Below are 25,900 nucleotides of genomic sequence, written 5' to 3' on the forward strand. Positions count from 1 at the left end.
GAGATGGCTTACAAGTTGTCCTCACTATAAAAAGGGACACTAGGGAGGGAGGGATACACTCTCTGCCCACCTCCTGGCCTGCACACATATTTGGGTTTTGGTTAAGAGGGGATTCCTACTGCTGCTGGTGGGCCTTGTTCAGGGTGGAGCCACTGGAACCACCATAGAATCTGATGGTTTAACTGTATTGACTCTTTTGTTATGGCCAAAAGCATACCCACATTCAGTATCTAAATCACGTTCACTTATTTCTACTCCTAACATGTAAGTCCTGGGAGGAGAGGGCTTGCCCATCACAGATCACTGATCCCTGTGGCAAGAAGGGGGCACTGTCTGGCACAGGCTATAGTAGATGCTTCATAAATGATGGCTGAACAAATGTACCAGGCCCCTAGCTCCTCCAGAGCTTACTCATCTCCATGGCTCCAGCAACTGGTCAGAGCTACTCAGCTGGATCAATGGGTCAGGGAAACCAGAGGACAGCGGCTCAAGAACCCAATTTAATAAGATTTACAAGTAGAGGTGTACAAAAAAACCTAACAATGTACAAGTCTTTGCAAGACTAGGGACTGAAACTGGAATGCAGAGAGACCCCTAGGGAGGGACCCCCCCCAAATGCTGGAGATCTGAAGGTATCTTCCCACTGATTCTCTATGTCTTGGCCTTATCTAACACATGTAACCAAACCCCCAAACCTAGACGAAGATTTAAGAGCTATCCAGATCTAACCTGTTCCCTCTCCAGCCTCCCTGCCCATTGAGGAGTGGAACTGGGACAGATGAGAGACTATTAACTAAGAGAACAGAGCCTCTGGTGCTGGTAATGGGCCTCGGTGGTCCCGGAATGGGGATCCCATAACCGTGTTCTTCTCCTGCCTGTTTCACAGTCAAATGCCGCTTTATCTGCAAAGTAAGCTGGCCAATGGGGTATGGGAAGGGGGGAAGCAGAGGGGTACCCTAGGTACTCTGGAGAGGATGAAGAGAGACTTGTTTTGCTTCTGCTCCCACTAGGGAATCACCACTGCAGGGGGCCAATGTCTGACCCTATCTCCTCCTCATCCTCTTCCTCCTCCTTCAGTTGAAAGGGCTTCACAGGCCACTTCACCCTGACAATGGGCTCCACATGGTCCTGGAGCCGATGCCGCTTCATGTGGGCATTTCGACTTTTGATCTTGTCAAATACCCTGAGGAGTCATCAGAGGACACAGGTCAGCAAAGGGGAGGCATGGGGTCCTGAGGGAGGGGAGGTGGGAGCATGTCCAGGTAAAGGGCTAGTACCTTTCACACTCTCTGCAGGGAAAAACACCCTGGCCCTCCACACTCCCGGGTGGCTCAGGGGTCCTCTTGGGGCCTGAGTTTGGGCTGGAGTTGAGGATCGACTCCCTCCTATAATTCTTGGTCTTTATCTTTAACTCAGGAGTTGGTCGGTGGCTGGGTCTCTCTCGAGGGCTGCAAGTGACCTGCAGAGGAGACGAAAATGACATTAGGATGATCTTTCATCCGTGTAAGGGGGAGGTAGAGATCCAGGGCACAAATGTCCTCTGCAAGGAAGCCTTCCCTCTGCCCTCCACCCTCCTCCCCCATTGGGAACTCCAGATCCGGGACTTCTACCTTCGCTTCTGTCCTGTCTGCCTCATCTGGCTCTCTCTTGACCCTCTTTTCTAGCCCCAGGGCTCGGCCACAGTCGAACTTGATCATTTTCTTCCAGATATAATAATACTCAATACACTGGGCTACAGTCTTTGTCTGGATCTAGTGAAAGAAAACAAAAGGGGCGAAGGGCAACCTCAGGAGCAGCTGTAAGGAGGTCATGGAGCCTTAAATTCCCTCCACATGAGGCCAAGCCACCAAAACATCAGTCCCTACATCAGTCCCTTTGGACATGTCCCTTTGCCACAAGGGGCAGAAATATCTTCCAGAGGGCTTTGGAGTGAAGCCACTGTAGGCAACAAATCCAAGTCCTACAGGCTCTGAGCAACAAGCCCCTCCCTAAGGGAAGACGTGCATGAAGGAACACTGGTGCAAGCCAGGCCTAACCAAGCAGGACTAATGACCACCTTTGCAGGAGCTGGGAAGAGCCCCACAGTATGGGGAAAGAGACCCAGAAGAGGAGGAGGAAGTGTCAAGGTCACCATTTAATCCTAGGGCTTCACAGTCTGGCTATTTGTTCCTCCCGTCACTAAAAAGTGAACCCATTAATGACAGCCTCTGTAAAAACCACATGAGAAGTTGAAAACACATTAAGTGGAATCCTGGGTAGGGAGACAGTTAGAAGAAATGTTTGAAAAAAATAAGACCAAAAATTCCCTAAATTTAATAAAAACTATAAATATAAACCCACAGATCTAAGTAGCTCACTAGAACCCAAGCCCACAACAGCATTAAGAAAAGCACACCAGGGCTTCCCTGTTGCGCAGGCAGCTGAGTGCAGCACTGTGGAACTGTCCGCAGCTTCTGCAGTGCTGATTCAATCCCCACCAGCCACGGAGATATCCACATGGCGCGGCAGACCTCTCCTGTCTCGCCCACTATTCTCCTCAGCAGTGTATTTCAGTCAATCTGCTTGTTCTTTTCCCCACTCTATCTCTGGTGAATTCTCTCACCCCTCCTCACCTCTGACCTGTACCCTGGTTCTTGTATAAATAAAATAAAATCTTTTTTAAAAAAAAAGAAAGAAAGAAAAAAGCACACCAAAAGACTAGATGCACATTATAAAATTGCTCAAAGCCAATGATAAAGAGAAATTCCTAAAATCTGCTAGCCAGAGGAAAAAAAGACACATCATGTACAGACCATCAAAGACAAAGAATTCAGATATTTGCTGTTGGAAAGAAAAACAAGAAAGTAGAACATCTTTAAATTACTGAAGGGGGAAAATCCTGTCAAGCTAGAACTCTATCCTTAGCAAAGGTATCTTTCTTGAAAAAAGGTTAAAAATGAAAGAGCTGAGAGAATTCAATCACTAACAAACCTTCATTATCAAAAGTGTTAAAGGGTTTAAATTGTTTCCTTTTGGAAAAATGATACCAGCTAGAAACACAGATCTCCACAAAAGAATGCAGAGCAGTGTGAACAGTAATCCTGTGGGTAAACTATATTTTAACAATAACTGTTCAAATAAATATAACAATGTATAGCTGGGCTTCATGATATAAAATAAAATGCACAATAGCAGTATGTATAAAGGGAGGAGAATGGGAGTATACACGTGGAGTGTTATCAAACCCCTTGAAGGTAGACCAGCATCACTTATAGATGCAGGCTATAACCCAAAGCAACCACCAAAAACATACAGAGCAATAGCTACTAAACCAGCAATTAATTATGTTAATCTAGAAGAAGGCAGGAAAAAGTAGAAAGGAGAAACAAAGAACAGATGGGTCAAATAGAAAACCAACAGCAAAATGAAGGACTTAAAGCCAACCAAATCCGTAATCACATTAAAAATAAATGTTCTAACCATCTCAATGAAAAGACTGAATATTTCACATGGAATAAAAAAGCAACACCCAACACATGCTACCTATAAGAATGTACTTCAAATATAAAAACACAAATAGGTCAAAACTAAGAAAATGAAAAAAGGATATTCTGTGCTAACACCCATCATAAGAAAGCTAGAGTGGCTGGCTCTGTTAAAATTAGAAAAAATGGGCCTCTCTGGTGGCATGAGGGGTTAAGACGCAACCTATGAAGCTATCCGCAGCCACAGCAGCATGAGTTCGATCCCTGGCCAGGGAGCTACCCACATGGCACAGGAGACCTCTCCTGTCTCCCTGCTGCTCCCCTCAGCAGTGTATTTCAGTCAATCTGCCTGTTCTGTTGCCCCCTCTGTGTCTGGTGAATCCTCTCACCTCCTACACCTCTGGCCTGTACCCCAGTTCTTGTACGCATTAATAAATAAATCTTTAAAAAAATAAATAAATAACACAATTAGGAAAAGTGTGTTTCAGAGAAGAAAATAATACCATGGAAAAAGAAACTCATTTCGTAATGATAAGAGTCAATTAATCAATATGACATAATGGGGCCTCCCCGGTGGCGCAGCAGTTGAGCGCTGGGTTGCGAAGCTGCCCGCGGCCTCTGCGGCGCCGGTTCGATCCCCGGCTGCCCCCTGCCACTGGAGGAGGGTCCCGCATGGCGCGCAGACCTCTCCTGCCGCCCGCTGCTCCCCTCAGCAGTGTACTTCGGTCCTTCTGCCTGCTCTGCTCCCCGCTCTGGCTCTGGTGAATTCTCTCACTCTCCCGCGCTTCTGACTGTACCCAGTGCATGTATGAACAAGCAAAATAAACAAATAAGTAAATAAATAAAACATGCCTCTACTAAAAAAATAATCAATATGACATAAGAATCCTAAATGTTTATGCATCTAAATTCGAGCTCCAAAACACAGGTAGCAAAACCTGAATGGCAGGAAAAACAGGCAGACCCATAGCTAGTGTCAAATGTTTTAAGACCCCATTCTCAATAATTGGACAAGTAGACAGTAATGCAGAGAAAACTACAACCACACCACTAAACATCTTGGACTGATGTTTATAGAATGCCACCCAACAGCACAGCAAACTTCTTTAAGCATACTCAGAGTATCTACCAAGATGTAGATGAGCCATGTTCTGGGCCATTAACGAAGGTCACTAAGTTGAAAGTATTCCCCAAAAACTTTTTCTCTGACCACAATGACAGTAAATTAAAAAGTCATAACCAAACAACTCTGGAGGATCCACAAATATCTGGAGATGAAAAAACACATTTCTAGATAACTCATGGGTCAAAAGGGAAATCAAAAGGGAAATTTAAAAAGTATCTTGACCTGAATAAACATGCAAACCCAAGATACCAAGACTTATCAAAGCAGTATTTTTGAGGGAAATTTGTAACACTAAGTGATATTCTTAGGGAAAAAGAAGTATTTCAAATGAATAGCCTCAGCTTCCATTTTCAGAAACTGAGAAGAGAAGAGCAATGAAACCCAACATAAGCAGATGAATAAAAATAATAAATAGCAGAGCAGAAATCAATTAAATAGAAAAAAATCAAAAAACACAAAAGCTTTTGAGAAAAACAGATTGCTGAGACAGATTGCTGAGAATAAAGAGCCATCCCTTTTTTACCAGTATCAGGAATGCAAGAGGTGACATCATGGTCACCTCTAGATACAGCCTACCTATAGACACAGAAAAGATGTACTCAGTATTATCAGTCATTAGGAAAATGCAGTGCCCATTACAAGTCTAGTCAAAAAGACTGACCAGGGCCTCCCTGGTGGCGCAAGGGGTTAAGTTTCAGCACTATCAAGCTACCGCCAGCCACTGCAACATGAGTTCACTCCCTGGCCAGGGAGCTGACCCACATGGTGAAGCGGACCACTCCTGTCTTTCCCGCTGCTCCCCTCAGCAGTGTATTTCAGTAGATTCCCCCACTCTGCCTTTGGTGAATCCTCTCACCCCCCTGCACCTCTGGCCTACACCCAAGTTCTTGTATGCATAAATGAATAAAAATAAATCTTTAAAACAACAACAAAAAATAAACTGACCACACTAAGTATTGTTAAGCCTGTGGAGCAACTGGAACTCTTCTCCTGCTGGTAGGATGTGAAATTGTACAATCACTTTGGAAAACAATTGGGTAGTGTCTTTAAAAATTAAAAAATATACCTATCATGAGATCTAGTCATTTACTTCCCTAAAAGCAGTACACGTACAAAGATGTATAAATTTACAGCAGCTTTATTTATAATCGCCAATAACTGTAAATCAACTGCAAGTCCCTCAGCAGGTGAATGGCTGAACAGACGGCAGTATACTCAGACAAAGGAATACTCCTCAGTTAAAAAAAAAAAAAATCTGGTAGACACAGCCTGTTGGTTAAGTCTCAAATTAATGCTGAGTGTAAGAAGCCAGCCAAAAGCAGGGCACATCCTGTTTGATTATTCCATTTATGGCAGTCTCCCTCAGGTTCTAAGATACCCTAAGGGGCACATGTTCTAAGAAGCCCAGTGGATCCTGAAACTGCAGAGTACCTAACCCTACATAAACTCTTTCTTCTCTACATACACACCTACAATGAAATTTAACTTATGAATTAGGCCCAGAAAGAGGTTAACAACAATAACTAATAATAGAATAGCACAATTATAAAGACACTACAGAAAAGTATAAAAAGTGAAAACAACTAGGACTGAGTGACTAAGGGGGAGGTAGGGTGTACAGGATGGACTAACGGATGATTCGCATCCAGGACAGAAGGCAGCAAGATGCTCAAGATTTTGTTGTGCTACTCAGAATGGAGCATAAAGGATTCTTTATTTCTGGAATTTTCCATTTAGTATTTTCAAACCATAGTTGACCACAAGTAACTGAAACTGCAGAGAGTGAACTGTGGATAAAGAGGGAATACTATCTGGAAAATGCTGGAAAATACAAACACATTTACAGTGACAGAAAGCAGGTAAGGAATTGACTAAGGACCAGGGTGCAGGAAGGAAGGATTACTGTGGGGTGGGGAGGAACCTTTGGGGAGGAACCATTCTCATTTGAGTTTATATTAACTTTTAATATATTCATTTAAAGTATTTAACATGGTAATTATTACTTTGGGGGCTTCTTTTCTCTTGATCATGGTAAAGGTCTTACCAGTGCACCAATATGTTAAAACACTGACTCTCATACGTTGATTATGTGCGTTTTTGTGCACATCCAGTCAAAAACAAAAAAGAGCAAAAAACTCAGCAGGGTCATATGATCTCATCTCTTTAAAGCACAGGCATTTACGTCTGAGATCGAAACGGGCAGTAAATGCCTCTATGTGTACCACCAAGCACTCAGAGGTCATGAGTACAAGCAGGCTGTGGGAGGGGACGAGGGCTTTATTTTGAGTATGTGATGCATTTCGGTGCTGTTTGGAGCTGTTCACCACAAAGGCCTTCTAAATTATACACTGCCCATGGTGCCAGCAGCACCAGGCCCCTCAGCCTGAGCCGTGCAAGGCAAGGCCATATCCAATCAGCCCTCCTGTGTCCACCTTACCGTCTTGTGTATTAAGTAAAAGTCCTTCTTGTGGGCACAGAACGCCTTCTTAAATAGCCTCTTCTCCATGGGTGACCAGATGTCTGAACCTGTGTAGAAACAGCCCAGGGGGTGGGGGGGGGAGGCAGGTGGGGAGGGTGCAGGACATTGCTACTTTAGCTGTGGCTGAAATGCAGATCACCCTGAGCACCCAGCATTACCCATTATGTGACAAGTGTTTTGCTCAGCCACTCACTTGCTTTGTCTCACACAACCCCCACAAAACATTAGCAGGTAAAGACCTCACTTTACAGACACAGCAAGTGAGGCTTCCGCTGGTGTTAAGTATCTTGCCAAGGGTGTAGGGTCCAGCTGCCTGACTCTAGGGCTGCTGTGCTCAAGCACTGCCCTGGGCCCGCCTCCACTCTCTGTGGCCAGGCTAAAAAGAGCCCAGAAACCATTGGAAAAAAGGGCACAGTAGGAACCAATGAGAAAAACACAATGCCCACTGGGTCCCCCTGGAGAGGACAGGCCCCTCCTGGAAAAAGCATGAAACCCCCAGGAGCATGCCCAGAGGCACAAGCCCGTGTGGGCTGATGGGCTCCCTGGAGTCTCACAGACAGTCCCCACCTGGCAGCCCTCTCCTGCTCACCCGTGTAGCGGTAGTCAGCCAGGGGGTGAGTCCGAGGCTTCTGGGGTCCTCTGAGTAAGAGGGTCTCCAGGGCAACCTGGAACGGCAGGTACTCACAGAGGGAGGAGGTTGGGGAGACACTTGCAGTCACCCTCTCATTAGAAAACCACTAACAGCGCCTAAGCCTTTACTACCCCAGGCTACTGGCCAGTGCAGGGCCTGGCCCCACTGGGAGTGCTGGTCACTAAGCCAGCTGTGGAGCACAGCTGACATTATCTTCTTCAGAGTTAGATTTCTTGATGGGGGTTCTGTATGTGTGGGGATTCATCCTGTCATAAGCCCCTTATTATTTCATCAAGGACTAGTGTTTTAAAAGAGTACCACCTCCTGTCAGTGGCCCATTTCACTTCCTTCAGGACACTCATCATTAACTATTTTTAACCATCGTTATCTATTTTTAACCATTTTAACCATCATCTGCTTTGACTTTCCTATGAAAGAAGCCTGCCAAAGAGAGGGGTTTGGTCCTGCTCACCAGCATAAGCCTAGTCAGAGCCAGCTGTGTAACCTACGGGATCGGCGGCTGATGCAAAATGAAAACCTGGGACCTCTTGTTCAGAAATTAACAATTTCAAGACAGCAGCCACAGATCATGAAATGCAGAGATGCTCCTAAGTCAACCATGGCCCAGCACCAGTGACCAGGTCCAGGTAGGACCCTATGTGCTGATCATTCTACTGAACACCTACTATGTGCTAATCACTGCCTCTCAGCTTAAGAAAACAGTCCTAGGTCCCTGTCTCAAGTGCTGAGATTCAGGGCTAGACTTTTTATTTCCTTTCTAGACCTCAGGATAGAGGGGGTCCGGGAAGGAGGCAGGAACGTCTCTGATGCATCAGAGGTTTTCATACATGGAATCCTTATCAGAGAGATCGAGCTCCATAAATAAAGTGGATTAATGCAGAACCTGAATCCAGTCTCCAAGGCCACCTGCCACAGTGCCTGGATACACCTCGGGAGGAAGCATGTACCCCAGAGAGATAGCTGATTCATCAAGCCCACAGTTGTGCATTTCCCCTGCAGCTCACCAGGACACCACTAACCCTAAAGCCACTGGGGAGAAGTAGGCAGCCTGCCTTTGGTTTTCACAAGCTGCTGAACCCCATGCAGATGTCCCCAGGGGAGCAGGGAGATCCCCAGGCTCCTCTGAGCCTGCCCTTGCCCATTCACTCACCTGGATGTCGCCCTTGGCTTCGTGCAGACAGTGCAGAGCGAGCTCCAGGTTGGTGCCCCCACCCGGCATCACACTAGAGCAGGCCACATTGCAGAGCTCGGTCACTGTGCTTCCAGCAAGCAGCCCAGGCAGAGTGCGAGGGAGAGGACACACAGAGTCAGCAAGGACTGGGAGGGGGGCTCCCCAAAAACACAGAGAGGGGCTCCTTTTCCCTCCCATCTCAGTTACAGACTGTGTGAGGTTTGAGAGACAGGGAGAAGGGCAGACCCCCTGCTCCTGGCACCTGCTATGGATGACCTGACCAGCCACTGTGTGACAGAAGAGGAGGAGCAGAAGGCAGATGGGCTAACTTCCCCCAGGGAGGCAGATCTGGGTCACAGTGAAAACTGGGAGTAGAGACTCCTTGGAGATGGGGGAGCAGAAATGGGGGTAGGAGGGAGCTGGGGAACTTGCCCCCCAAGTCTCAGCCACCTCGATCCTGTGTTTCTGGGTTAGTCATCACATCTCCCCACGGCTTCCAGACCAGAGATGCTATATGCTCCTCGATTCCGGCCAGCGACCTCTCCCGAAGCTCTGGGATCTCTGCCTGAAACCGGCTTCCTATGTTGATGTGTCTGAAATGAGGCCACACACGCATGACCAAGATGAGAAATAAAATAGAGGTGAGCTGTGAACCTGCTGTTAGGCCACAGCACTGTTTTGGGGAAAACTGCCATCTCTCAGGTACCTCAGGCCTTCACCCCTGACAGATATGGGCAGGCATTTCAGAACCCTCTCTAAGGTTCTGATTTCCTTTATTTCCAGGTTTCTGCCTCAAGTATCTGTCCTAGGGGCTAGGACAGGGGAGCAGCTGATACCTCCACGGCCACACCCAACCAACCACATTTCACAGAGATGCATGAGTCTCACACCGTACACAGCCAATCTCACCCAGCACCCCAAGGTCCTGCACACTCTGTCCCTCCATGGTACATCGGGACAGAAGAAATCATCCCACATATACCAGGAGAAATGCAGTCCTTCCCTCCTGGGAGGTTCTGTAGTTAGACCTGACCCCTCTGTGAAGGAGCCCTGGGGAAAAAACTGATCCTGGAAAGCACCCCCACTGTGGAAGAGCCCTCAGTTCTAAGTCTGTTCCAACTTACGGTTCAATGCTGATCTTGGTGTCATCCTTCACCACACAGATGCCAAAAGCGCCATCCACTTGGTCTAGAAAACACACAGCAAAAAGCCTCAAGGAGACTGATCGGAAATGGTCCACACAGCCCCTTCTGCCTACCTTCACAGGGCAGCTGAAAGTTGCCTCCTTGAGATCACATAGGAGGAACTCTCCTGCACTGCTGGTGGGAGTGCAAACTGGTTCAGCCACTATGGAAAGCTGTGTGGAGACTCCTCAACCTGCTAAAGATGGAGCATCCATATGATCCAGCAATTCCACTCCTAGGTATTTACCCAAAGGACATAGAAACATCAATTCAAAAGAGCACCTGCACCCCTATGTTTACAGCAGCACTATTTACAATAGCTAAGCTATGGAAACAACCCAAATGCCCAAAAACAGATGACCTGATCAAGAAGATGTGGTACATATACACAATGGAATATTACTCAGCAATCAAAAAAAATGAGCTCATGCCATTTGCAGCAACATGGATGGAGCTGGAAGGGCTCATGCTCAGCGAAATAAGCCAGAAAGAAAAAGAAAAATACCAGATGGTGTCACTCATAGCAGGAATTTAGAAAACCTAAATAAGGGACCAGGAAAAAGACTAATTATAATGAAGCAAAAATCAAAATCAACAAGCAACTATAAACCAGAGACACACTATGGGTGGGGGGAGGGAGGAGGGAGTATGATAAAAACGGCGGGGGTGGGGGGGTTGTATGGGGACTATAACAAAGATGAAAAGGCATACATTTTTCAAAAATGAAAAATGATGTAAAAATATATAAAATGAAAAAAATTGAAAAAAAAGATCACATAGGATGCAGGCCCTTAAAAAATGAAAAACAGAACTACCATATGATCAATTAATTCCACCCCTGGGCATTTATCCCAAGAGCACTAAAATCAAAATCTTGAAGACACCCCTGCTCTCCTCTGTTCATTACAGCACTATTCACAATGGCCAAGACACGGAAACCCACTCAATGTCCACTGACAGATGAAAAGATAAAGGAAATATGATATATACACACCACGGAATACAACTTAGCCTTTTAAAATAAAAAGGGAAATTCTTGTTCCACAGTGTTAACTGCAGCATTATTTACAAATAATAGTGAGGATACAACTAGATAGAGGATTGAATCAAGATGTGGTCTATACACAACAGAATACTGTCCCGCTATAAAGAAAGATGAAATGTTACCACTTACAGCAAAATGGAAGGAGTAGCAAAGTAGCAAAGGAGTAGGAGGTGCAGCAAAGTAAAACAAAACATAAAGGCAAATACTGTATGATTTCACAATAAGGAGGCAAAGTGGATGAACCAACAAAGCAAAATAATAATAAACCAGTGGACATTGATGACCAAAGTGTGAGGTTGCTGACGCTAAGAATAAGGGAGGAGGGAGAAAGGCTGGGATGGGTAGTGGGGAAAGAAATTTAAAAAGTCACTTCATCAAATAAAAAATAAAAAGAGTGAGGACAATGAACATGAACTCCACAGAGGGCAAGATACTTTATGTGAGATGCAGTTTGGAATGAGATTTTTAAAGCAGGGATGAATGGGGAGGTATAGTATAAAAATTGTGGAGATGTGAAGTGTCATTGCATTTTGGGGGAGAAGTAACTTTGTGAGGGGAAGCTAGGGCATGCAGGAAAGATAAAAGCATGGTGGAGGAAAAGACATGTCAGGACAAGGAGCTGCAAGGCCCCTGAATAGCATCCAGGATTTATTCTAGAAGCAGTAGTAGAAAATTGGAAACAATAAAAGGTAATTCTGCATCATGGGACAAAATCAGGCTAAAGAACATCATGTGAAATGAAAGGAGCCTTTCACAGAAAGAGAAATATTGCATGATTCCACTTAGGTAAAGTATCTGAAACAGTCAAATTCATATCATCAAAGAATGGAAAAGTGGTTGCCAGTGGGGGAGGGGGAGAATGGGAAATGGAAATAATTGAAATATTACAATTAAAAATATGCACTCACCTACAACATGGTAGAATAGGGAGGTTTTAATAAACCTCTCCCCAAAGTACAACCAGAAAAAATTAAATATTGCTCACAGGAAATTTCACCAGTTCATTGCTGGCACTGGGTGACTGACCCATGGATATTTACTTGAGGAACAAATTATGCAGTTGAACATAAAATAATTTTTCACTTAAAAAAAAGCAGGGAAGGAGGAACACAAGGGAGAAAAAGATGAGACATACAAAAATAAAAAGCAAAATGGTAAAAAAATGGTAATTGTAAGTCCAACCACATCATTATATTTTTTATAATATATTATGCTATATTAATATAACATTAAATGGAAATGTACTTAACAAACCAATCATAAGGCAGAGCTTGTCAGAGTGTATAAAAAATAAACCCAATTAATGCGTCTATAAGTGACACACTTTATTTTTTTTAAAAGATTTATTTTATTTATGCATCCAAGAACTGGGGTAGAGGCCAGAGGTGTTGGGTGGTGGGCTAGGAGGATTCACCAGAGACAGAATGGAGAGCAGAACAGGCGGATGGAATGAAATACACTGCTGAGGGGAACAGTAGGGAGACAGGAGAGGTCTGCCTCGCCATATGGGTCAGTCCCCCAGCCTGGCTGCTGATAGCTTCCCTGTGCTGAGACTTAACCCACTGCACCACCAGGGAGGCTCCCGATGCACTTATTTTTAAAGCACAAATAGGCTGACAGTAAGAGCAAAGAAACATATACTAAGCAAACCACCACCATAACAGAGATGGGTCATTTTGAGGCTAGAGATAACTAGTTACCCTAGTTACTAGAAATAACTAAAACTAAAATTATCATAATGATAAATGCTATAATAATCATGTCAAAGTAATAAAAGATCAAGGTATTGGAAAGATAAGACAATTATAAATATAAATGTAACTGAAAAGAGTCCAAAAATACATGAAATAATAGCTGGCAGAACTGAAGGATGAAATAAACAAAAAGTAATGGTTGAAGATTTCAAGACTTTCAATAACGGATAAGACAAAAGCAGGTAGAAGGCCAACAAGAAAATAAAAGACTTGAACAACACTATGAACTAATTAGACATAATAGACATCTCTAGAGCATTCTATTCAACACCAGGTAAACACCTTCTTCTCAACAGCACATGGAACACTGTCCAGGGCAGAACACATTCTAGTCTATAAAACCTACCTCAATAAATGTAAAAAGGACTGAATACACATAAAGTATGTTCCCTGACCATAATCGGATAACAAACCAATATAAGAAGGCAATTTGGAAAATTCACAAATATGTGGAAATTAAACAACACATTCCTTTATACTCAATGTATCAAAGAAATCAAGTAAGTTAGAAAATAATTTGAGATGAGTAAATAAAAGAATGCAAAATAATAAAATTTATGAGCTGCCGCTAATGTAGTACTCAGAGAGCAATCTGTTGCTGTAAATGTATTTGAAAAGAAAGATCTTAAATCACATATGGTGATTCCAAGACAATTCAATGGAAAAAAAAGTGTTTTCAACAAATGGTGCTACAATAACTGTATATCCATATGCAAAAGAATGAACCCCTACTTTACACAACATACGAAAGTTGAGATAGATCAAAACTTAAATGTGAAAAACTGGGCCTCCCTGGTGGCGCAGCGGTTGAGCGCTGGGTTGCGAAACTGCGCGCGGCCTCTGCGGCGCCGGTTCGATCCCCGGCTGCTCCCCGGCCACCGGGCGAGGGTCCCACATGGCGTGCAGACCTCTCCTGCCGCCCGCTGCTCCCCTCAGCAGTGTACTTCGGTCCTTCTGCCTGCTCTGCTCCCCGCTCTGGCTCTGGTGAATTCTCTCACCCTCCCGTGCTTCTGACTGTACCCAGTGCATGTATAAACAAAACAAACAAACAAACCAGCAAACAAATAAATAAGGCATGCCTCTATAAAAAAAAAAAAAAAAAAAAAAAAAAATAAATGTGAAAAATTGTAAAACTCTTAGAAGAAAACAGAGAAGTAAATCTTTGCAACCCGTGGTCAGGTAAAGACTTAGATACAACATCAAAAGCACAACTGATGAAAGGATCAGTAAACTGGACTTCATCAAAATGAAAAATCTTTGTACTATAAAAAAATACCATAAATAAAATGAAAAGACAACAGACAACGTAGGAGAGAATGGTTGTAAATCATGTATCTGATCAGGGATTTGCATCCAGAATTATAAGAAACTTTCACAATACGATAAAAAGATAACTCAATTTTTTTAATGGGCCAAGGACCTGAAGAGATCTTTTTTCTTAGAGGTACAAATAGAAAGATGCTTAACATCATTAGCCATCAGAGAAATGCAAATCAAAATCACCATGAGACACCATTTCACTCTACTAGAAGGGTTGTAATAAAGACCATTTAAATATTGGCAAGACTGGTAAAATCAGAACTTTCACACAAATGCTGATGGGAATTTAAAATGACTCAGTCTTTTTGGAAAACAGTTTGGCAGTTCCTTAAACTGTTAAAAGTAGTTGCCATATGATCCAGCAATTCCACTCTTAAGTATTTACCCAAGAGGAAGGAAAACATCTGTCCAACAAACACCTGTAGATGAGTAGTCACAGCAGTATTATTCACAAAAGGCAATAAGCAGAGACAAATGTCCATCCTCTGATTAATGGGTAAATACAAACAACAGGTCTGTCCAAACAACAGGTCAAGGCCAAACCATGACAAGGACTCAGGCACTGATCCAGGCTGAAGCTTGAAACCAGAATGCTGGATGAAGAGTGAGACATAAATAAAACATCATGTGTAGTATGATTCTAGTTACATGAAAAGTGTAGAACAGGAAACTCCATAGCGAGGAAGTAGATGATGGTTCCCAGGGTTGGCAGAATGGGAGCTACGGGGCCATGGTGTGGGGGTGGTGGGGGGTGTGTGTGAGTGTAATGGCTATGGGGTTCTGCTAGGTGAAGAAAAAGCACTAAAATAAGATTGTGTGGTAGTTGCACTGTATGCTTTACATGAGTGACTCCTAAGGTATGTGAATAATATGAGGTTTTTTGAAAATTCTACAGAACAGGTAGAAGGGTGGTAGGCACATTCTGACTGTAAAATTCTAGGTGCCAAGACTGTCCTGGGATACTTCTAGATGGCAAAAGGACCCCTAGACCAAGCACAGTCATAGGCTAGAGAACTGGTGGTGGTTCCCAACAGGCCACTGTGTGACAGATCAGTGTGCCAGCCCAGCCTCACTCACCAAGCACGGTGCTGATGAGCTGGTCGGGCCCAGCCTGCGCAGATGTGGAACACAGAGTGTTGAAGTACAGCCCAGACCCCTCCCGGATGGGGCTCAGCATGGGGGGTGGTGTGTAGGGAGAGCACTGGAACAATCCCTTCAGGAGGTGGTCCACCAGGAACACTGGGGACCGCAGGCAGCTCTGGTGGCATCCTCCCGGACCTGGCTCCCCAATCGTCACTGGTGCCGGAGGGAGGAACAGTGACTTGGGCTGGGACCGCTTCTTCCGCTTTCTATGTTGGTTGCTGTCCTTGATGTCTCTCTCCTCCCTGTCTTTCTCTTGTCCCTGGAGAAGAGGGGCTTTCAGAACCACCAGGGCTCACTTGAGGTCCCCGATCGCCCAGGCCAGTCTTCAAGATGGACCAGAACAGGACCAGTGTCTTGACCTCAGAGGCGGAAGGATGCATGACATGCATCCCCAGCCTGTGTGTGCCCCAAGCCCTCAGCACAGAGGCCTTTGCCAGACCCAAGATACCGAGCCTGAAGCCTTCTCATGCACTCGCACCCCCTCGGAGACCGAGAGTTGGGGTTTTAGAACAGTATGAGGACAGCTTCCATAGTTAAACTGCCTGGCACTGACAGAGCATCTGTTAGAGACGCAGAATCACCACGTGAAAAAATTAAAAACTGTTCTCAAAATGACAACAGCTCCTGTGAGACCAACAGAGCCCTTTGGATTCATGCCTCCTGTCCTGGAGTCAGCACATCCTTCTCCGGGTGGGATCTTTTAGCATAGGAGAACAGACTGAGCACTATAAACGACAACCCTCTGTTTCACCTCTACACATGCTCCCCTCCATTCTGCCAATCCTACTCCTCACCCTCCAGGTCTCAGCTCCAATATCCCTCCTCCAGGAATACCTTTCTGACTTCCTCGGCTGGCTCAGTCCTCTCCTGGTTCTTTGCGAGCCCCAGGAGCTAAGGCTGGGGCTGGCATATCTGTTACTGTGTCCCCAGCACAGGGCCAGCTACAGAGGTGACTCAGTGAATGTCAAATAACTGAACAAACATGCAAAGCAAGCTCTTCTGCAGTCAGGATTCTCCATGGTGCTGGGTTTGAGCTTCTCCCACAGCTTCCTCAGGCTGGTGAGCACCCACCTTGGCCGAGTTCCCCAGGGGCCGGCTGGCTGGAGCCACAGGGATCACCAAAGAGGCTGAGGCTGTGGCTGTGCTGTCCAAGGCCTTCTTGGCTCCTGGGGGGCTCTGCCCATCCCCCTCTGGCTGCAGTACCTGTCTTGCTGGCCTGCAAAACTCTGTGCCAAACACCTAAACACAGAGAACAGACTGCTCTTTAAGAGAAACAGCAGGCAGGGAGCAGAAGGGCCTCTGCAGCCTGAGCCCGGGCCAGAATAGCCCTGACCCCTGGACCCCTCCCCAAGTTCCCCTGGGAGAACGGCCCCATCATGACAACCACCAGCTGTGTACTCCCCAAAGCCTGTCAGCAACCCTGTAAGCAGAGAACCTATTGCGTGCACCCCCTTCACCTGCTGCTCCTGCTTCCCTCGGGGTGATGGCCACTGGTCGCTGTGAAAACACATGTGGCTGCCCAGTCCTTTCTCCGTATAGAACATCTGGCTACAGTTCTTGCAGACAAAAGTGCTCCTTGACTCCGCCCAGTCTGGAGGGACCCCATTTTGCTGGCTACTGCAGGGAGACAAGGCAGAAAGGAAGAAGTGGTAAGTTGGAACCCGTCCCCAATCACTGTTGCCTTGCTTCTACCTTTTAAAATCTGATTTACTGACAACTCTTGATGAACCCCAGGACATGAAGATGATATCCCAGTTCTTCATGGCCTGGTGCAGGCATCTTTAGGACTCGAAGCACTCAGGGCCAGCAGAGAACAGCCACCAGAGGACTCCCGAGGGGTGAGCTGCCAGGTTGCTGGGTAGGGGCTTCTGAACTCACCATCCTCCTGCCACGCTCTCCTCCTTCATCTGATGGGGAAGCCTGTAGATACTTCCACCCTGAAGATGAAAACACATCTGAGCAAATGTATTGGAAATGAGGTGTGCAAAAGCTAAAACTGTAAGACTGTCAAAGAAAAAAAAAAAAAACCACAAAACACAAAAAAGCTAACATCACCTTACAATACTGGATTTGGCCATAGTTTCTTGCTTGACACCAAAACCAAACATAAGACAGAACAAACTGGATTCATCCAAATTTAAAACTTTTGTACTTCAAAAGACATGACAAAAAAAGTGGTCATAGAATGAGGGAAAAAAGTTATAAGGTTTATATCTGGCAAAAGATTTATTTACAAATACCTAAAAAATGTCAACAGCTCACTAATTAAAAGACAACCCAATTTAGGGCCTCCCCCGTGGCGCAGTGGTTAAGCGCTGGGTTGCAAAGCTGCCCGCAGCCTCTGCAGCGCCGGTTTGATCCCCGGCTGCTCCCTGGCCACCGGAGGAGGGTCCTGCATGGCACGCCCGCTGCTCCCCTCAGCAGTGTACTTCGGTCCTTCTGCCTGCTCTGCTCCCCGCTCTGGCTCTGGTGAATCCTCTTACCCTCCTGCGCTTCTGACTGTACCCAGTGCTTGTATAAATAAATAAATAAACCTTTAAAAAATTTTTTGGAAAAAAAAAAAAGACAACCCAATTTAAAGGACAAAAGATCTGAACAGATACTTCCCCACAGACTGATGGCCAATAAGCACATAAAAAGATGCTCAGCATCACCAGTTACCAGGGAAATGCAAATCAAACCAGCATGAACAGGACACATCATTCCCTCCAGGTGGCTAGAATTTAAAAAGGACAGTAACAAGTACTGAGGACACTATGGGGCCTCACACACAGTGGGTGGGGAGGTGACCCGATGCTGCTGCGCTGGAAAACAGTGTAACAGCCTAAAATGGGCGGAGGAGAGCTTCCTCTCCTAGGTATTTCTCAGGAGAAATTAAAACACACATCATCACAAAAACCTCAGAACACAATGTTCTCAGCAGTTTTATATGTGATGGCCCAAAACTGGAAACCACCCCAAAGTCTGTGACCTCTGGATGAAGAAACAGAACATGATGCATGTTCAGGACTATGATCCGACAATAAAAAAGCACAAATTTGTGATCCTGGCCCCACGGAAGATGCACCATGACAGCATGATGCTAGGGGAAGAAGCCAGACCCAGAAGGCCACGCCACCATCTCTCTGAACCCTCATTTCCTCCTCTATAAAAATGCACCTGAGGGTTCACTGAGATTTAACTGAAGCACCTGGACCACCAGTAAATGGTGACATTAGAAACGAGGAGGGCCTGGCTTCACTTGGGCTGGGTCCCAGGAGGGCAGATACCTGGATTCTGTTGAGTATCGTCAACTTGGACTTGGAGTCCCGGGGGGCATCCACTGGGGGCCCGGCAGAGGAGAAGGAAGCCATGGCTACCTGGCTGGGAGAAGCCGCACAGCACATGTCCATCTTCACCTTCTCCTTACGGAAGCCTGAGAAACGCTGAGCCCTGGGGTTGCCGGAGAAGAGCCTGTAACCTCCTCCCCGGGAGCATGCTGTGCCTTTTTCACCTTTCATGGTTCCAGAGGCCAAGCCATTCTCAGCCTGGGCCTGCTTCCCAGGGAGCTGGGTGCCTGGTGGCTCATCCCCACCCAACAAGGCCTGCCGTGGGCCCCCGGAGGGGAAGATGTCCCCCAGGTCCAAGGTCCCTTTCATGGATCTCAACTGCTTGGCCAGAGAGGAGATGTTGGGATTCCCGGGAGGGTCCAGAGCTGACGCTGAGAGGGATGGTGGAGCAGGGCCCACTTTTGGTCCTCCCTTAGCATCACGCCGGCTGCTGCCAGGAGAAGCCTCTTTGGGAAACGCAGATGTGGTTTTCCTCCGGCGGGCCGGGGATCCCTCAAGCTCTGGGTTTCCAGGATCAGCATGAAGAGAATCAGCCAAAGAAGTCAGTGGCAGGGGCTGCGGAGGCCACGGCCCCTGCAGTGGCTTCAAGGTGGCCTGCTTGCCCTCCGGCCCAGGCAGCTGGGAGGAAGCCGCAGCCACCTGGGCATGGGAGAAGATTCGCTGGGACTTGGTGATCATCTGGAACACTTGCATTTGCTCATGGCTCATCAGAGACTCCTGAGACTTCAAGAACAGCTGCCGGAAGAGCGGTGTGGCATCCGATGGGAGCCCACTGGACTTCTGGGCATCCTGGAGCCCCGGCTCCCCCGGGTTCTGCCAGGAGAAGGAGTCGCAGTCAAACTTGCTTTTCTTAGAAGCCCACATGGCGTCTTCCCCACCTGCATATCTAGGGTCTCCCAAGGCCTCCCCGGGTACCTTCAGGTGTGTGGGGGGTAAGAGAAGGGAGTCCTCCAGACTGGGGCCGGAACTGGGTGAGAGCTGCCCCTCAGGAGAGGCGCTGCTGGGCGCGGGGCCAGACTCAGAGCCCTCACGGGGTGGCACACCAGGGGCCTTGTGGACCACGAACACATTGCTCCCTTTGCTCTTGGGGCAGCCTGGCAGGTTTCGGAGCCACTGGAAGTTGTGGCCAGAAGACTGTGGACCAGTAGGAACTGTCTGGCCTCGGAACAGAGGCAGACAGGCAGGCAGAGGGCTGCCCTCGGGCCAGCCTTCCAGGGTGGATGGGAGCTGGAGCAGGGGAGGCTCCGACTCTGCCCGCTCAGGGCCGCCATTCTCTGCTGCCCTGGAGTGGACAGTGGTGAGCCCATCAGCTGCTGGCTCCTTCCACGGGGGATAGGGTTCCTCAGGAACTTCAGGGCCCAGGGTTCCTGAGGCCATGGGAACACTGGCTGGGGTGCAGGACCCTGATGAGGGTGGGCAGGGACAGGCCACGTTCCTCCCTTCACTGCTGTCTGAAGGCCCTGCCAGGGCTGGGCCAGGAGAAGGAATCTTCTGGTGGACGATGCTGCTCACGATACAGCGAAGTAGGTCTCGGTTGGGTAATAGGGAGCCGGGCGACCTGGCTTCCGGGGTGACCAGGGCCCGTACACCACCAGTTGCTGCTTGACCAGCCGCTTCATGGGTGTGGGGGGAGTCCCCGCAGGCTTCTTCCTCTGAGGGGGCCTCCTTCAGGATGCACAGGCCATGCTGGACCTCATAGTGGCGGCGCAGAGAGCGGTAGTCGCAGTAACTCTTGCTGCAGCCTTGCTCGATGCACACGAAGGGCTTGGTCTTCTGGTGGGTGAGCATGTGCCCGGTCCTGAAGTCACACACAAGAAGGAAGTTAGCAGGCACCCCCCAGCACAAGGCTCCCCAACACCACAGGGCAGCGATGCCTCAGTAGCACCATTCAGAAACAGGGCTCTACCCCCCAAAAGGCCCTGCTGGGGCAATCTAGAAGGCGGACTCCTCTCCCTCACTTTTAGGCAGACCCCTCATCCGAGAAAAACAAAATCTATGGAAGCCAGACCACAGTTCTCCAAAGTGGGTTTCCAAGGAACACTAGTCCTCCAGGGCTGCTCCCTGAGGACTTGGGCTCAGTTGGCAAATAAGGTTGAAAACACCATTTGCTCCTTGGAGGGTTACACAACAAATTGCAAAGCCTCATAGAGTGAATAGACAGAACTCTGTTTAACTCTCCACGTCTCTCAAACTGACTTGCCCATGGAACGGATTTTTGCAAAAAGCCCTGCTCAGCATCCCTGACAACCAAAGATCTACAGAATGCACTTGAGGAAAGGCGAGCCTGGGGATGACCCATCCTTGAACAAAGGAGTCTTCACCTTTCCATAACAGTCCTCTAAGGGGGGCCTCCCTGGTGGCGCGCCACGCTGTGAAGCTGTCCGCAGCTTCTGCAGCACAGGTTCGATTCCCCGCCGGTCAGGGAGAAACCCACATGGCGCAGCAGACCTCTCCTGTCTTGCCCGCTGCTCCACTCAGCAGTGTCTTCGGTCCGTCTGCCTGTTCTGCTCCCCACTCTGTCTCTGGTGAATTCTTTCACCCTCCCGCGCCTCTGACCTGTACCCCAGTTCTTGTATAAATAAATAAATCTTTTTTTTTTTTAAGAGTCCTCTACGGGGAAAGCTATCTGGGATCCCCACAGCAGGGAAAGAAAACAAAATTGACAGATGCCTAATCAGCAAAAACTTTCTACTAAACGTTAAATGTGCCCATAATTTCTGAAAATACAAATGAGCACAAATACGTTTCATATGCATAGCATGCTTATACCTACATTAGTATGCTATAAGTGAGTAAACCAATCCCTAAGTTGCCTATTGTCCTTTTCTGGATGGTTCTAATAAACGTGACACTTGGGGCATGTTCCATTTAACAAAGCCTGTCACTAAAGGTTGGCCCTTGGCTTCCATCTGAGGGAAGCAACAGAGGAGGAATCATGAGACCTCATTTATAATCTCCCAACTGTTACTTGAGCAAATGACTTTCCTGCCCTGGGTAGTGGGAGGTCAGAAGAGAAGATGAAGTCAGATTCACCAAAGCTCTCTGGAAAGGCTAGAAGCATGGTGGAATGCAAGCCGTGCCATGTCCCACCTGCAAGTCTCTAGGTTTGATAAAACGCTGTCTTTCCTTCATCACTAGCAAAAAAGCTTATTCCCCAAGACATTAAGAACAAATGGAACTCTTTTCCTATTTCTTATGATGGGTTTTCTTTCTAAAATGAAGAATTAAAAAAAAAAAAAGTTCCACCACCAAGTCTAGCGCCAGGCATCTCAGAATCTTCCCTGTCCCATCATCTCAGCACAGGGTCCTCCTGGATGGCCGATCTGTTTTCCTCAGACCTGCGCCAGGAACTGTTTCTCCAGAAAATTAGCCCAATTCTCTCCATGATTAATTGCTGGGGGAGCGAGCCACGATGTACGGCTGAACCACAAGACCAACAGCGATTCCCTCGATGGAGTGAATTTGGGGGCCTGGCAGTGCAAGAATGGAGTCCACAGCCAAGTGTGTCTACACACATCTGGAGACTGAGGAAGTGGGAAACCTGACCCATATGGGGGCACAGGGGGAGGGATAGGCACAGGGACACACCCACGCCCCCCCCAACCCCCTGAACAGGCAGTTTCTGAACAGACTCCACATACAGGTGGTCCTGACGTTTAAAGGCCTTGCTGCAGATTTTGCAAACGTGTTTCCTTTCCTGGCTGTGCGTCAAGTAGTGTTTGCTAAGAGAGCTGGCGCTGCTGAACACCTTCCCACAGAGGCTGCAGTCCAGAAGTGGGTTCTGAGGGGAGCTGTGCTGCCGCTTTCCTTTCCTCGCACTCCCAGAGGCAGCCCTGCCTCCTTCATCAGCCTCTTTAGGCATCTTAAGCGAGCCTAATCCCAGTTCTAAACAGAAGGAAAAAGCACAGGTTAAGGGCGGGAAGTCGCTGAGCTATCACATGACACTCACTACTAGCTCACACTTGGGAAGGGGAGGCCAAGAACAGTGCGTGTCTTCCCACACTGATAGCTCGTCCTGCACAGAAAACATGACTTGGGAGGACCAGGCAACACTTGCAGGATGGCATCCCATTTGGGGAACACTGTCAGGGAGCAGCAGCAGTCTGAGACATTCTAGGACAAGGTGACCCCTTGGATTCCAGCATCCAAGGGACACTTCCAGAAGGGTGATCCAGGAATATGCAACCCAAGACTTTAGAAAAGCCTAATCCTTTCTCCTAGCAATTCTTTCCACTTTGGGGTTTCTAAGTTAAGGAAGGAAATGTCAATTTGCAATAAGAGTTCACTGCAAGGGAGTTTTAAAGGCAGCACTGCTTTTCTTGGTGAGATATGGGAGACCACCTAGCATCCCACAAGAAGGTTACTATATAGTAAATAGTCATGGACATAAACATTTTAGATAAAACTGGAGAAAAATATCTGGTGACATGAAAGGATATTCATGTAGTACTAAAGAAAAAAAATCTGTTGCAAGACAAAATGACCCCAGTCTTTAAAAAAAAAATGAATTTGAAAGAAAACAAAATGAGAGAATGGGACTGACAGTTCAGACTCTGGGTCATTTTTATTTTCCTTTTCCTGTGTATCTGGCAGTTTCCATGTTTTCTGTTTCACAGGTGTTCCTTCAAATGATGTCACCTGAGGAACAGGTGAAGGATGTGGGAGTGCACAGGCAGGACAGGGGAGATGATCTCATGCCTGCAGGGCCAGTGTGTGGAGGGGAAAGATTCTTCTGTTTTGCTCCTAGGGACACAGTAGGGTTTGGTGACTAAAGGGGAGCTATGTAAAACAACGAGGGCCATGGACAGGAGGATGCTGCACGCTCGCCACAGGGTTCCTGGCTCCTAGAACCCCATGCTGACACTCAGGGGCACTCAATATTGGATAGTTGGGTAAATGAGTCACAGCAGGTTTTTCCCAGCCACTTGGTGGGTCTTCATGATGGCTGATACTGCCTCATGAGTTTACTGCCTCATGGGCCAGTTTACAAACCACCATTTAACCAAGATGCTGCAGAAGTGGCATCCAAGAACCCAACAGGCCAGGGTCTGGGAAGGGAAGCAACACCGGGCCCAGCATTCTAATTCTCTGTGGCTTCGAGGTAGTGTGAGAGACATTGAGTGAGGAAGCTGGACTGGCAATTCAGAGGCCCGACCCTCATCCCAACTGTGTCTCTGACCTGGGGCATTCTGTCACTTAACTTGCCTGTTCTTCAGCAGCTTGAAATGACAGTGACAAGTGGTGGAATGATGCCAAAAGCTTTAAATGAGGAAAAACAGAACTCCCTCAGGAAGCAAGTCCTAGTCTTGCTAAGTTACTCTAAAAATGCTCATTAAAGTAACCGGAAAACAAAATGTTTTCCAAAAATTGGCAAGGACACTGCAAATAGGCAAACAGAGTTGTCCCAAAAAGCCACTAGATCGTCCCCTGAAAGTAGAGTTCTAACACATATGAGTGTGTAAGTGTGTGTACACTCTCCACCAGGGCAGGCTCCCTGGTGAACAAGGTAAGTGTGTCTTGACAATACAGTGGAGCAGCTTTTATTGTAAAGCTGAATGGTCTACCCTTGTAAAGAAAGCAAATAGGTTTTTAAAACTTCGAATAGCACTAACACATCTCTGCAAAACAACCGTTGTGTGGTTTCACCCATGTTTTTAAAAACCTCTGTGTGGGAGCCAAGAGAGGGATTTTTCTTGTTAATTACTTTTATTTTCTAATTTACCCTTCTAATTTGAAAAACCAACATAAACATATGCATCTATATGAATCTGAATTAAGTTAGAGAAGTATAAAGTGACAAAATATAATGTTCAGTTGATTCCTTTCTCTTATAAGATAAACAATTTAAGTTGAAAACAAATTAGGAGAAAGTGAATTAGATTAACGAATCATACATAATATTGAAATTCCTATGAATTTCTCTTCCCATCAAAATACGCACATATGCACATTACCAGCAATTTTCAGGCAGTTCTTTTGGCCTGGGTTGAGCACCGACTTCTGTACCCCGAGGCCTGGCCCAGTGCTTAGGACAGAACAGACGCTCTGGACACACCCACTGATTCCAGGGTGTCAGATTAGCTATTACCCCCACAAGGCGACAAGGCTAATGACTTTTCTAGTACATCTTGTGTGGAGTGGGGGAGTCGTCGAAGGTTTTTCTTTCTAGCAAGTGCTCAGGATGTTTCTTGAGCTGCCTGTACCAATTAAGGTTAATATCTGTTTTGCAGGGTTGTTTCACATGTGGCTTTCCACGCACGTGGTGTGGTTATAAATACCAGACTGTTCTGGCTCAGTCAACCCCCTTAAACAACTTACCAGACAATGTAAGGAGAAAGTAAAAAGAAAAAAAAAAAAAGAAAAAAATTTATTGTGTGTGGGAAGTCTGAAGGCAAACTAAACGGATATCAAGTTCTTCACCAGCTCCACCCTTTGTCCCCTCGCTCCTCTACTGCTGAAGAGAAAGACCTGGCACTGAATCAACGCAACATCTGAGATTAATTCTAACAATTTTGTTTAAAAACTCCTCGTTTGCCCAGTGCTGGAAATGTGAAGCGATTGTGAGGTGTGGGTAATAACAATACCTCCATCAACTCAAAGGCCTGCCCACATCCCACAAAAGATTAGAATATCCCCAAACATCCAAGTTTCCCAACATTTTCCCCGAGGCTCAGGGTTCAGTTTCCTGAACTAGTAAGTTGGGAACAATTCCCAAGTAGGAAAAAAGTGACTGGTCCCTATTCACCTGTGTAAGAGAAACTTTTCCTTAATCGGTCCAAACAGATTCCACCCCTGGTGACCACAGAACTCCCTCTCAACCCTCCAGGCCCTCGGGCTCAGGGAGACAGGCTCACCATGTAAGGAAGTCTGAGACTCCGGATCTGCATACTCCTCCAGCAGCTTCACGGAGTCACTGTCCTTTCCTGAGTACAGGGACAGGGCATCTAAGTTGTCCTCCAGTGCCTCACTAGGCACGTCGGGTGTTGGAAGGCTGGGATCCAGGTCCAAACTACCCAGGCCAGAGTACAGCAGGTCTCGCGTGCTGGGACCCAGGTCCCGGTTGAGGGTGTCACTGCAGTTGAGCCCCTGGCTCTCAGAAAACGAAGGGAGATGCATCTCTGATGGAAGGGTGCCCTCGTCCCCCAAGCTGTACTGGTCCATGGCTTTCTACTGCCAGGTTGTAACCAAGAGCTCTCTCCCGTGGAGCTAGGCTGGGTAAGGAGTCGAGGAAAG

The 25,900-nt window shown here is 46.9% G+C and overlaps 1 protein-coding gene across 2 annotated transcripts; it reads right to left on the bottom strand.

Annotated features, from left to right (window-relative positions):
• Positions 1-812: 812 nt before the first annotated feature.
• ZNF541 (zinc finger protein 541) lies at positions 813-25,828 on the bottom strand (the record flags this gene model as incomplete). 2 transcript variants are annotated; one of them, XM_084257123.1, is made up of 15 exons in its annotated part: positions 813-1,183; positions 1,278-1,459; positions 1,611-1,751; positions 7,028-7,116; positions 7,659-7,734; positions 8,872-8,975; positions 9,343-9,485; positions 10,017-10,080; positions 15,273-15,597; positions 16,410-16,577; positions 16,796-16,955; positions 17,217-17,275; positions 18,608-20,465; positions 22,309-22,552; positions 25,522-25,828. In XM_084257123.1, the coding sequence occupies 15 exons, from the start codon at positions 25,826-25,828 to the stop codon at positions 1,015-1,017; spliced, it is 4,089 nt and encodes a 1,362-aa protein (XP_084113249.1). In that variant the 3' UTR covers positions 813-1,014. The 2 variants fall into 2 exon arrangements, with proteins under 2 accessions (XP_084113249.1, XP_084113250.1); XM_084257124.1 differs by lacking the exon at positions 16,410-16,577.
• Between the last annotated feature and the right edge of the window lie 72 nt (positions 25,829-25,900).

Source organism: Talpa europaea (genome assembly GCF_964194135.1).
Source record: "Talpa europaea genome assembly, chromosome: 16".
Classification (NCBI taxonomy): domain Eukaryota; kingdom Metazoa; phylum Chordata; class Mammalia; order Eulipotyphla; family Talpidae; genus Talpa; species Talpa europaea.